This window comes from Taeniopygia guttata, chromosome 3 (assembly GCF_048771995.1).
Source record: "Taeniopygia guttata chromosome 3, bTaeGut7.mat, whole genome shotgun sequence".
NCBI classification, from domain to species: domain Eukaryota; kingdom Metazoa; phylum Chordata; class Aves; order Passeriformes; family Estrildidae; genus Taeniopygia; species Taeniopygia guttata.
In genome coordinates, this window is record NC_133027.1 from 80976340 (window position 1) to 80989350 (window position 13011).

General features: G+C 35.6%; 1 protein-coding gene across 2 annotated transcripts in view; it reads left to right on the forward strand.

Moving 5' to 3' along the window:
* The window catches only part of CRIM1 (cysteine rich transmembrane BMP regulator 1), a 177401-nt gene that overhangs the window by 84027 nt on the left and 80363 nt on the right, over positions 1-13011 (forward strand). The window contains exons 3-4 of one of the 2 annotated variants that reach the window (XM_030268444.4): positions 915-1157; positions 7501-7621. The exons of the other annotated variant lie outside the window; for it this stretch is intronic. Coding sequence (XP_030124304.4) covers positions 915-1157; positions 7501-7621 — 364 coding nt within the window. The remainder of the gene's footprint in view (positions 1-914; positions 1158-7500; positions 7622-13011) is intronic. 2 annotated transcript variants of the gene reach the window in all.

Consider the following 13011-nt stretch of genomic DNA (forward strand, 5'->3'; position numbering starts at 1 on the left):
GTTATGTATTATTTATACAGCTCTCTGCAGTGAGCCTCTGTAGCCAGTAATGTTCTGTCTGAACAATGTATTTAATAAAGCAGATAAGAACCTAAACATAAGGGTAGGTTTGAAAAAAATGATTGGTCTTAAAAATGTTATTTAAAGTTCTAGGCAAAATACATATCTAGTCAAGGCTGTTTTAATGATAGATGGAAATAGTAGGATTTTTAACTGTAAGAGCTATAGTGCTATCTAGTAGTACATTTAGGTTAGTAATCTTTGATGGTTGTAAGAAAAAAAGTACTTGTACATGAAGGAATCATAGAATATCCTGAGTTATAAGGGATGCATAAAGATCATCAACAAACCTCATCATCACCGTAGTTAAACCTCTTCTCTTGGTATTCAAACTGCTGAAGTATGTAGGAACACCACTTCTAATGTGAACATTGGGAGTGTGTACAGGAAAATCCTCTTCTGCCTAAGTATTCAAGTATGTTAGCTGTTGAACTTTTAACTTGCTTTTTGAACATACGAGAGCTCAGTTCAGGCTAATAAATGAAGCAATTTAAATCAGTCCCGAATGGAAGGTCTTAGGAAACTGAAGGAATAGGTGTGAACATGATATGACAAGTTGTTTCTTGACATCCTGGCCAAATGTAAGTTCACAGCTCTACTTGAGGCTGTGTGGGTTCAGCCATCACGCACATAGCACAAATTTTGTAAAATATTTCCTAGCATCTTGCAAATAACTATAGTATTTACAGGGTATCTGGTAATTTTTTGCTAATCAGTTCAGCAGCAGCAGTTTCCTTTTCTTTTTTATTGTTTTGGGGGGAGGGAGAAGAGAGGGAGCTTTTATCTGAGTTTATCTTTACAACTTCAGTGTTTTACTGATGTGTATGGCATGATGATTTTTCTCTCCCTTTCAGAAGAGAAACCTGATTGTTCCAAGGCTCGCTGTGAGGTTCAGTTTTCTCCTCGATGTCCAGAAGATTCCATCTTGATTGAAGGCTATGCACCTCCTGGTGAATGCTGTCCACTCCCAAGCCGTTGTGTGTGTAATCCTGCAGGCTGCTTGAGGAAGGTTTGCCAACCTGGCTATTTGAATATACTGGTTTCTAAGGCATCAGGAAAGCCAGGGGAATGCTGTGATCTCTATGAATGCAAGCCAGGTAAAAGTAGATACAATTTCTTTACCATTTTTCAATTTTTTCTGTCTAACAAGCAAAATAATCTATATAATTGCATCCAGTAAAGCCTATAGAGCCTCTAAATTCTTCTGATTATTCTTGAAAGTTAATTATTATATGTAGGCAATACCCATAAAAAAAAAACAGGATAAAAATATTGTGGTAAATTTGACTTTCTTTATTCTTTAGACATTAATTTAAACCGAGTAGCAAGGGAAAAGTAACCTAGTGAGAACACTGCATTTCTGTAAATGCTACTAGTGCAAGTAACATGCTTTATATATTGATTAGATTATACATAGGTTTTTCATAGTAGGAATACATTGTGTATGGACAGGGAATTAGGATTTCTGTTTTAAGTTCTCTCTAGATTATCAAGCGTTGACCCTTAAAAACTGCAGAGCAAAATTATGGAGGGGTATACTAAAAAACTGTATAACATTTTCAGTATTTATTCATCTTCCATTTCATGAGAACACAAATCAGCATTTCTTGTGATCTGTTATTCCAAGTGAAGTGGAAGATGAAATTCACTCTTTGATCCAGACTATTTTTAAGATAAATAGTCAAAACAGACGACTGAAAGCAAGCATATAAAATGGTATAATCCAAAACATTATATGCAAACAGTGCTATATTTCAAGTGTGCTTAAACAGTGCCTTTCCTATGCTTGTTTAACATTTTCTTAAATCGTCCACAGAAGAAGATTTTACAGTCTTTGTATCTTCTAGTGATTCTTCCTGTGTTTTTTCCCTAATATTCAGTGCAAATCTGTGTGGAAATTTAAACAACCTTTTTTGTACCCTGTTCTGAGTAGTCGATGAACAAATCTTTACTATAATTTTTTGCCCTGGAACATTTTGTCAGCCATGGGCTTCTTTCATCTAGAGTTAGCTGTACTTTCTTGTGACATGGTCTTTTTTGACCCTTTACTGGTTATGTTTCCTTTCTATAAGTTTTTTCAGTTAATACACACTTTAACCTGTGGTATCCAAAAGATTTTGGGAGAGTCTTCATCAGCACTAAATACTTTGGAATAATTGTCTTATGTTTTTCATGCAAAACTTTAAATAAGATTTTAATGGTTTTGCAGGAGGTATTTCTAGTTGGTGAACTGCTATGATGCCAGGATCTTTCTATAGTATGACTGCTATTGAACCATTATATTTGTACATTTTAATTCCTCCTATATGCCTCAATTATGCCTTTACTGAATTTTGTCTTGCTGACTTTGGATTATTTATCATTTTCAAAAGAAATTTTAGCTCTGATCATGTCTTCCCAAATACTATTTGAATTCCCATCTTGTAGTCAGCAAATAAGTCTGTCCAGACTTGCCCATGGAAATTACTTCTTGAAAGCTGTTTTCAACTTGTTAGTTTTACAGAATCTTCAAATTGAATATGATCCTCTGTCACGTTAGTGAATTTATGTAACTCTGTCTGTATTGTTTTCTGAAGAGGTTTGTATTTTTTGCTGTAGGGAGTTGTAAGAGGTGAAGGGTACATGGAACTGGAAAAATGAAGGTGTGTGTTAAGGGGGTAAAAGAGCAGAGGCTTTGAAGAGATTGGTGAAGGAAAGAAACTAATGGGATTTAAGGGAAATGTAGAGCTTTGCAAATGGGGCTAAGAAATTGAGAGACCTGGTAATAAACCCTGCATCTTCGGAGACTGCCTTGGTATCCTGAGGAATTGTAGACAAGAAGAGTTAGAGAGGACCTGACCTATGTGAATTGCTACTGAAATGCCATATTGCTAGAAAAATATGTGTAATGGATGTAGAAAGGCCTGGGAGGCTGGTGTTCATACAGAAACTCTTGTGGGGCTGATGTCATCAGTTTTTCTGAATGTATCAGCAAATCTATGGAGTTAACATGTTGAACAGAGAAAAATACGTTTCCGTTTTTTGCCACAGACCTAAAAACTTTAGTTCTGTGAGTAATGCATCCAGAACACTCTTTCTGCACCTCCATGTCTGTTTAACCTGCCTCAATAGGGGTTTTGCACCAGCAAGGGCTTTCTGGTGGAAATAAAGCTGGGAGGACTACTTCCTATGACAGCAGTGCTGCTTTATGCCAAGATAAAGCACTTGTGCAATTAAAGCATAAATTGTGTTTATTTCTGTTCCTTAAAAATGATATCACTGCTCTCTAGTTAATTCTGGCATTTGAGTTGGGAGCCTTTTGCTGAGAACTACATATGTTCAAGTGCTGTGATTGGCAATGGAGTGAGTGAAAGAAAAATAGAAAGTGTTTCCTCAACACTAAATCCTAGAATAAAATTAAAATAATTAATTTTGAGATCCACTTCCTCTTCTGCCCTTTTTACTTCAGGAATACAATTGAAGGCATTGGTGTTCAGTTAAAATGAATACTGAAGAAGCATTGTAACTTAGTCATATATGTCTATTAACCTCCAGATTCATTTGCTTTAAATGTTCTTATCTGTTGTTTCACCAAGTATCTCATCACAGTTGTGTCACCTACTGAGAACAAGTGTGTCATGCTCATTGTTTTACTGTGGTTGCAAAGCTCAGAGATGAAAGAACCCTGGTTTGGTTCCAGAAGACACCTCTTTTATTCCTACAAGATGTATGTAACTGTCTATTCACAAGTAGGGAATTTAGTCAATGTGCATTGAATTTAGTTTTAAGCTGGGGATTACATTTCTCAAAATGTATTTTCAAATTTTTTTTCTTAAAGATTTTGCTGAAGTGTTGATAGGAACTCTAGCTGTCACTTCTGAATAAAGCAACCTAAATAATTTATTTTGCCAGTTGTCCAACAGATGTTTGTTGTACCTTTTGATAACTTTTGTTGTTGCATATGGTGCAATGGAGAGTGTCATCTTTTAGTTTCTGATATCTTTGGGAAAGCGTTGGGAAACGTCTGTCATGATAGACACAACCTGTGTTGAAAAGACTACTCATTTGTCATTTTTTTCAGAAGTCTTTTTGGCAGAGCTTTCATTCACTCATCTCCAACATGGCCTGAAAATTACTCTTTTTTTCCCTCTACCAAATACTGATTTAAACACGATTGTAAAGAAAATGTTATTGTTTGCCTTACTTCTTTGGGGAATTCTGTGCAATCAGGGCTTGATGGAAAGTCCGAGACCAGCAGCATAATTTAGTAGGTAATGTGTAATGACACTCAGGGAAGTAGCTTGTGCTCCACCCTGATTCAGCTTCAGCATTGAAAATCAGATCTGCAGTTTATACAGCCTTGCACTAAGGACAAGGGTCAGCAAAATCAAGTTTTTATATGGAGCTTAGAGAAATAGAATTCTATAATGTTTTTCTTTTGTCCTCTGTTACTTACGGAATAGTACTTACATTGTTTTATTGGATGATTTCTGAAAAGCTTGTGTTGACAGAACTTGAGATAGGAGTGGGAAAGGATTGGACAAAAAAAAGTGAGGAAGGATTACAGATACATTTCTAATGAAGCTGGAAAAATGGCTTTTAAGTTGGCAGTGAAGGTGAGGGAGGGGGAAAAAAAAGCAAATCTGGAGATCCATGTTGGGAAATACCTGGGATAGGACAGTTAAGAAAGTGGCTCAGGCACTGATATAACTGCCTTGAAGGTCCAAGAATGCTGTGGTTGTATGTAATATATTTTGAAGTGTCATGGAATGTAAAAAGGATAAAGCCTTGTCATGGAGAGATACTTCTTTTCTACTTCTCCCATAGCAGACAATGTGACTACTATAATCACGTGTAGTTTTGTTGCACTGTTCATGAGTTGAAATGCATCTGAACTGAGAGCAGAGGATGTCATGTGATGCTTCCATGCTGTAAAAGCAGACTGTATATCCTTGTACTGAACCCTCAGAAATTTGCAACTTTTGAAGCCTTAGCCTGTGCTGAGCCCCTATTTCATCAGAAATTTAAATACTGACTTGCTCCTTCACCATTAGATGCATAGGTATTTATTTAGATCTTGCCCTAAACTGTACATTATATTAGTTGAAGAGCCAGCCATTTTATTAGCCTGAAATGTGTCAGGGTGAAACATAAAACACTTAATATACTTTGCTAACTTACTCTACTAGAAAGTTTTACTGGTTTCATTACCAGTTTCAAAACCTTTGGTTTTGTAGTCTACAAAGGAGGCAGCACATGACTGCAGATATGTCAGGGTCTGCAGCCATGGCAGGGTTTCTGCTACATTCCTGTAGAAAAGTGGTAACTCTCAGATGCTTCTATATACAAAGTGTATGTGAAAATTCTTGAAGACTTGTAAGCAAAGGTTGATTGGGTGAATCTTCACTGATAGGAAACTGGAACATATTTATGAGTTCTTGAAGAACACAGATTTGTCAAACTGTATTGAAAGCTTAAAGTTTCTGTGATAGACCAAAAAAGGAGTTTAGAGTAAGATATATAATACTAGCTGTTATTATATATAACAATAAACTGTTCATTAAATGTGCATGTATTAATTATCGGAGTCACAGTAGGATGTAAAAAGAAAACTGAATGGTCAGTGGCAAATGTTTGCTGTCTTATTTTTCAGGACAGTAGCGCAGCTAATCTGGGAGATATCTCTTAAAGAAATGAAGACTCCAATTACAGGCTGTTCTGTAACCTCAGAATATTTTCAGTTTACTTATAAGTTTCTGTCAATACTTTTTCCAGTTTGAGAAACCTGTTTAAATCGGAAAGAAAGTAGGACCTTTTTTTCTTTTTCAAATATTTTTCATTTGTTATCTGTCTTCATCTCTCTCCTGTGAGGAAACTATGAGAGAGATGGGACTGTTCCACCTGGAGAAGAGAAGGCTCAGGGAAGATCTTATCAATACACCTGAAGGGGGTGTAAAAGCACAGCCAGTTCTTTTCAGTGATGCCCAGTCATAGGACCAGAGAGGCAAGAGGCACAAATAGAAGCACAGGAGATTCCCTCTGAACATCAGGAAGCACTTTTTCACAATGAGGTTTACTGAGCACTGACACTGTTTTCCCAGAGAGGTAGTGGAGTCTCCATCCATGGAGATATTGAAAAGCCACCTGGGCATAATCCTGGGCAGCCAGATCAACAGGGCCTGGGTTAGGAGCCTCTAAGAGGTCCTGTCCTGCCTCAGCTGTTTTATGATTAATCTAATGATGTAATAATAAAGATAAAAAATTCTATTTGAGTAGTCTTTACTTGGGGTTTGTTTGTCATGTTTTTTAAGTTTGTACTTGATTAAAAAAAGACAGTCTGGGCTGCTTTTCAATATTAGTGAGCCATGTACTATCACACTGTAAGCACTGCAATATGAAGAGCAGATGTAATTCTGAGACTGATGTCTCATGATGACAGAGTCAGTTATTGCTATGTACCATTGAGGATCAAGCTTGGAAAATGTAGGACCAGAAGAGGAAAAATGGCCCTTTGAAGGTTATGATCTCTTGCAAGAAATGTGGGTAGGATTGTCAAGGTGCTTTAGTAGTTCTGTAAGCCGCTGTGATAGTGTAGTGAATATTGCAATGAAGTTTAATCAGTAATCAGGGTTATTGTACTGCATAATTTACAGTCTGATAACATTCTGCTCATCCTGCTTGCTCAGTTAGAAAGTAGCTCATTTCTTAAAGAGGGAACCATTTATTCTGCACTTTCTAAGTATAATTATGAAAAGGCATAGTAGATACATATTACCTTACCTGGTAGTGTTTGTTACATGGAAGACTTAGGACCACATAAGAGCAAAATGTGTTTCAGCTTTCCTGAGTATAACTTAGAACATTAAATATATATTTAGCCTGGTTTGGGTTTTTTTTTCCTTTGCATTTCTAGACACTTGTTGCTTTCTAAAAGCTGTCAGTCAGTCTTTCTTGTTAAGTAGAATGCTTCATCTCACTAATGCAGAAAGATTTGTTAACTTGTATTTAATTTTTGCCATCTATAAATATACTAACGAGACAACCTAATAAATTAGTCTTTAAAATGTACTTTAAACATGCACACATATATCTGTAGTGTATCTCTTTTTTTCCTATAACCCAAGTATTTTGCTGTTTAAACAGACTTTATTAAAAAATAATGAATTGTTTACTGCTTTAAAAGCTGTACGAGATATGTATTCTTCCATAACTAGGGTAGTTCTATTAACTAAATTTTTTTATTAACTATTATCAGTTCAGTTGTTTCCTAATAATTTTAAAAAGTGAATCTTGAAGAGAAAGGGAGGCTTTTTGTAATTTTACCTAGCAAGCATGCATTCATTGGATAATTTTTTGTGACTTAAAAGGCTGATGCAATAAGTGGTTGCTTACGAGGAAGTAATTTGCAGAAAGCTTCTAAAGCATGAGTAAAAGAAATGTTCTTCTTCCCTTCCTCCGTAGTGTTCAGTGTGGATTGCAGCACAGTCGAATGTCCTCCTGTTCAGCAAGTTGTTTGCCCCCTGGATAGCTATGAAACCCAAGTCAGGCTGACGGCCGATGGCTGCTGCACCCTGCCCACAAGGTTGGTGTCTTGATGGCTCAGTAACTTTTCACTTGTTCTTGACAACTCAAGTACTGTAAATACAGGGTAATAATGCGTACTTCTGTGACAATAAATGCTGATACTGAATAAAAGCTACGTGAAGTAGGTTATATCAGTCTAATGGAAACACAGAATCTTGTCTTTTTAAAGCAGAAAAATGGTCTTCACAGTACAGATGCATGAAGTTGGTTTCTGCTAAAATTATTTTAGGAGTTTGTGTCTCTAGGTTGACTTTCAGTTAATTCAATTAATTTCGCAAAATTAACTTTTGAATGTGTTTGATGGTAAGGAGTTAAGTGATGGACATGAAGGAAGACATGCTAGAAAGAATCTCATCTAGTTAAAGGAGAAAAGAAATCTAATTTTTTCTATGACCGCTTTAAAAAGTGAAAGATGGAACTCTCTGGAACTGTAGAGGAACAGAAATTTCAAGTTCTTGCTTGCATTTTAACTTCTGTTGTTGTTCAAGTAGGTATAACTTACTGTGATTAAAAAAAAAAAAGATAGTTTTGGAGTTGGTTTTGTTCCAGTTATGCACCACTATTTGAGTTTGTGTTTTTACAACAAATTTCCCCAAACCTGATCATGAATATGCCAAATAAATACATATTCAAGCAAAAATTAACATAAATGAAAAGATTTTACACCAAAAAGAAAATTTGTCTTGTAGATGTAGCTAGTTGGCTTACTTAGTGGAAGGTCATTGCAGCCATAGAATATTGTCATATTCTCAGCCCCTTATGTAAAGTAGTAAAAAACTCACAAAGAATTCAGAAAGTAGAAGATGGCAAAGATTGTATAATCAATGTTGTTGTCTTTTAGGTACCCTTTGGGTGCCCTTGTAGTGTGGCATCTTCTCAGTATCCTCCCTTTATTCTTTGGAATATTTTCTGTAAACTTTCTAGGAATTGCAGTGACGCATTAGTTCAGAGCTGACCTGGCTTGCTGGGACTTTGCAGCAGTCTGCAGATTTTATACAGTCATCATACTGCCATTGTTGCAAATGTAGCTCAGCATGTTCAAGACAACTAGAATGAAATTCTGCTAAGGACTGTATTCAGAAAGGTAGATTATAAAGTCAAAGAAGCAGTCACCAATTAATATTTCATAAATTTAGAGTTTAGATTAAGACTTAGTAACATTGATACATTAGAAAGAATAATGGTACATTTTTACTTCCAAATTTGTTTCAGCTTGTTGAATTAAAAAGTGATATATAAGCCAAATTATTTTTGTTTCACAAAAGTAAAATTATGTTCTATTTTTATGCAGTCTAATATAACTTGTGGTTTGCGAAGTGCTTGGGTGAAGAGAATGAAAAATATCCACTTTATTCTTTGTCAGTGATAACTTCAATGTTCCTTCTATCAGGAAATATAGAGTACCACAAAAATAAATCTTCATTTACTTCAGTAAAATTGCCAGTTTGAAATATCTTCTATTTCTAGTACACATGTGGGAACTGACCTTAAATAGAACACCTAAAGCAAGCATGTTCTTGAAAGAATCTTTTTATTTCGTTGAGAAGGTTTAAAAATAAAGTGGGATTGCTGAGCGCTAACTGATGTCTGAAGTGTCCTTGTCCGCATGTGTGGCAAGCCAGCGATGAATGGAGTGTTCCCTTCTCCTGTGCACAAAGGTCCCAACTGTACAGGCAGGCTTACAACATGGGAGTTACTAGATAATTATGGATTCCTGAAACCTCTTTGAAATCAGTTGTTGCACATTCCTGGGATCAGAGTTTAACAAGAGGTCAGAGCTGGGATAGAGGAGTATTAAGCTCCTGGAGTCTTAGGATCTACAGGGGGTTTTGTGTTAATACCTCTGCCCTCCTTGATGTATAAAACTGCAAAATACCTCCACAATTAGGATAACCTAGAATGTCTGCAGGCAAATAGAAATAATTGTAGGTGTCTTGTACTCGTCTGTGTTGCTGTATATTGTTATTAAGTGGGTTGCTATTTGGATTGCCTTAAGTCAGCCAAAGCAATAATACACTTTTTAATGGAGTTGGTGAGAAAGAAAGAAGGAAAACTGAATCTGGCAGCAAATTGATCTTATAGATGCTTTACTTGTTGCGTACCTGCAAGAAATATATTTAGTTATTTTGATTTTCATATCCTACTGTCTTCTTAAGGAAGACAGTGCCATAGTCATCATTCATGTGCTGTAAGTAAAGATTTTATTTGAAGGGGGAATAAAGGAACACGGACATGGGAGTAATAGAAAAGAAAGCTTTAAAAAAAAGAGAGGAAAGAGAAGTGCATGTATGAAAAGAGAAAACAGAACGGGAAACAAAGTACAGTTACTTAGAACATGAAAATTGAGCCAGTTGACTTCAAGTTCAGTGTTTCCTCAGATTTGAGACACCTTTTATATTTGAAGGGTCTCTGTGAGACTTGCATGTCAAAATTTATAGGAAAAAAATGCAGATTTATGGCTGAATGAGTCTACTGTTGGAAAACCAGATGGTTTTCCTTAATTTCAAAAATTCCTAATAAAATATTAAGAATTATGAAATGTCAACATTGCCTTTTCTGAGATTCAGTTCATAATTACCTAACTGCATATCACATCTTTTTTTCATTGCTAGAATTAAGTTCAAAAATTTTGTATTTTTTTAGTGTACATTTGATAATAATTTATTAAAAGCAGAGACATTGTCCTATAAGGTCACAGACTTTAGACAGTCATTTAGACTTCATGAAATTGTGTTTTTAAGACTATGAATTCTTGAAGAAATTATGATCATCTGGTTAATTTATTGCCACTGAAATAAAAGAGTAATGCAAGCAGAACCAGAAAGCAATTAAAGGAGGGTGCCATGGCTAGGGACAGATGACATGTCACTGAGCTGGTTAACAAGCAGTTGATAATTTCACATACAGTAGGAGCAGATTGACTTCTACCTCACATCTGGTTCTTGGCCTGTTCCTTGTACATAATATGCTAGGAAAATAGAGATCCTTAAATCTGACAATAAATTGGCATTTCTTTTGTGAGCAAACTCTTGCCTGCGTATTTATAACAATGAAAACTCCTTGAGTAAAGCCAGGGGAAAAGTGGGAATAGTAAACATCTGACACCATGAATTCTTGTTCTTGCACTCAGAGGTTACATTTAGTGTCACACTGATTTCTAATGCAGTGGTTCAAACAGAACAAAACATACTGATTTGGCATCAACATCAAAATACCAGTTGCTTCAGCTTTCATGAGGCTGTCATGAGACACTTATCTTAAATTTCCAGCAATTATGTCAGGAAAACTAAATGTTTGGAAAACAGGAAAACAGCTATTATGTTAGGAAAGCTTAGAACAGTCTGTCTCTGGTCTTGATAAAGATGCTCACTTCTCCAAGGAGGTTGTTGAACAAAAAATGTATTAGAGCTCTTACAGAAAATGTTGCTGTGGTTTATTTAAGGTAGGATTGTGGTCTTCTATTGAAAGTTGAATATGATCAGTATCAACTTTACAGAATCTGTTCTCTTCGGATGTTCCCAGTTTTTCCTATTGTAAATGAAGTTTCATCAAATTTACAGATTCCTTTGGGATTTTACTTTTAAGTGTAAAAATTTTATTAAAATCTGTTTCTTTTTTTAATATGTGAAAAATGGAACAGGATAATGATTATAAACTACTTATATTTTTATTGCTCACATAGTTTTGTACACGTTTCATAAGATTTTTGCAACATACCATATTTGGATAGGTTTGCACCTAATGTTTTTTTGGATTATCTTTTTCTTTGTGACAGTTGTCATAATAATTTGGAAATTTAGTCTTTATTAGTTCTCTGCTTCTTGCTACTGTTTTATACCTCTGCTTCTGTGCTATCACCTGTTAAAGATTTGGCAATTTCAAGATTCATTCAGTGCTCTGTTCTCAGAGTTATTTCACACACACGCTCCTCCCCCCACCCTCAGATATTCTTGATCAGTCTTTTAATAAAACCAGATAACCAAGAAAACTCCATAGAGAACAGTGAGATGTTAGCACTGTGTCAATATTAAAAAGAACAAAATCTAAGTAATTAAATCTGGTTTTCCTGTTATCAGTTCTGAGAAATATAGTGGGAAAACTGATAGAGGATTGAATTAAGGATTAAAGTATGTAATTATAGCTAGAAGCAATCAATGTTGCTGGAATCTGGTTTGGTCCTCTGAAGATACTAAGTTTGCCTTAAAAACTAGACCATCAGAGTGCCTTCCTTTTCAATTTCTGTCTTCCACCATCACTAGTCCTGTTTTTTTAAATTGGATTCTAGCTTTAAACAAAACAAACAAATGAAAAACAACTAGGACTTTTTAATTAATATTGTCTCACAGGATTTACTTTATAAAATGGGTATGTATCCCCTTCCCCAAACTACTTACCACTGAAGGACATTTCCCACACCTCCTTTAGATTTTGGGAGTGACTCAGTCTCAGTGAATCAGCATCATTGTTCTTTAGCTTCTGAGAGGAACTCTTGCAGCATGTGCATGCTGACTTGAATATCTTGCTGATAATATAGAATATAGAAGTATTCTTCTGAGAGGAGAGAAATATCCAGGATTAGTATGCTCACTAAATCCCAGTAATAAGTTTGCTTCACATACTTCTTAAAAAAGCTCACACCATAATCCTGAATATATTGCAGATTCAAAAAAGTTCAGAAATAATTGATATATGTTTATCTATCAAAATTTCCAGTACTTTATTTTCTACCCATGTCCTAGCTTTCAAAAAAGCAGTTTCAAGAATGTGGTGGGATGAGGAGAAGAAAAAGCAGCTGTAAGTTGAGCATAGCAGGGGTAGGTAAATGTCATATGCCAAAAAAGTTATTAAAAGATTTTTACAGATGCAGTCTTGCAGGATTGGAGCCCAAAAGGCTTAGGTGTGATGGATGAGCAAATGAAGATGCTTCAAATTGGACCATTTCACTATTACTTAGTTACACATAGCTGAGTGGCATTGCAAATGCAAACCTCTCCATTGGTTCAAGTAGCATGAATGAGTAGGATTATATTTGTATTGTTTGGAAGAAAACCTCTGAAAAAATTTCTTAAATGAATTAGTCATAGAATTCGTTTTTGCTTGTTTAATAGTCTTTGCTCTGTCATATTTCCCTTGTGGCTAAAATGTCTCAGTCGGGGGCTGCTGTGAAGGGCAATGCCACCGTTTGGTCTGCAGTACGGTAAAGAAGTGAAATGTGCTTGATCAGCAAATTCAAGTGTTAAATCTCTGGATGATCAAATCTTGTATCACATTTTCATCATCTACTCCACCCCGCTGGAGGGTCAGAGGGATTAATGCACAATTAATATGTGCATTAAAGACTTACATAGAAAACAGTCTAGTTCTTCCCCCCAGCCCAAAGTTTTAAAT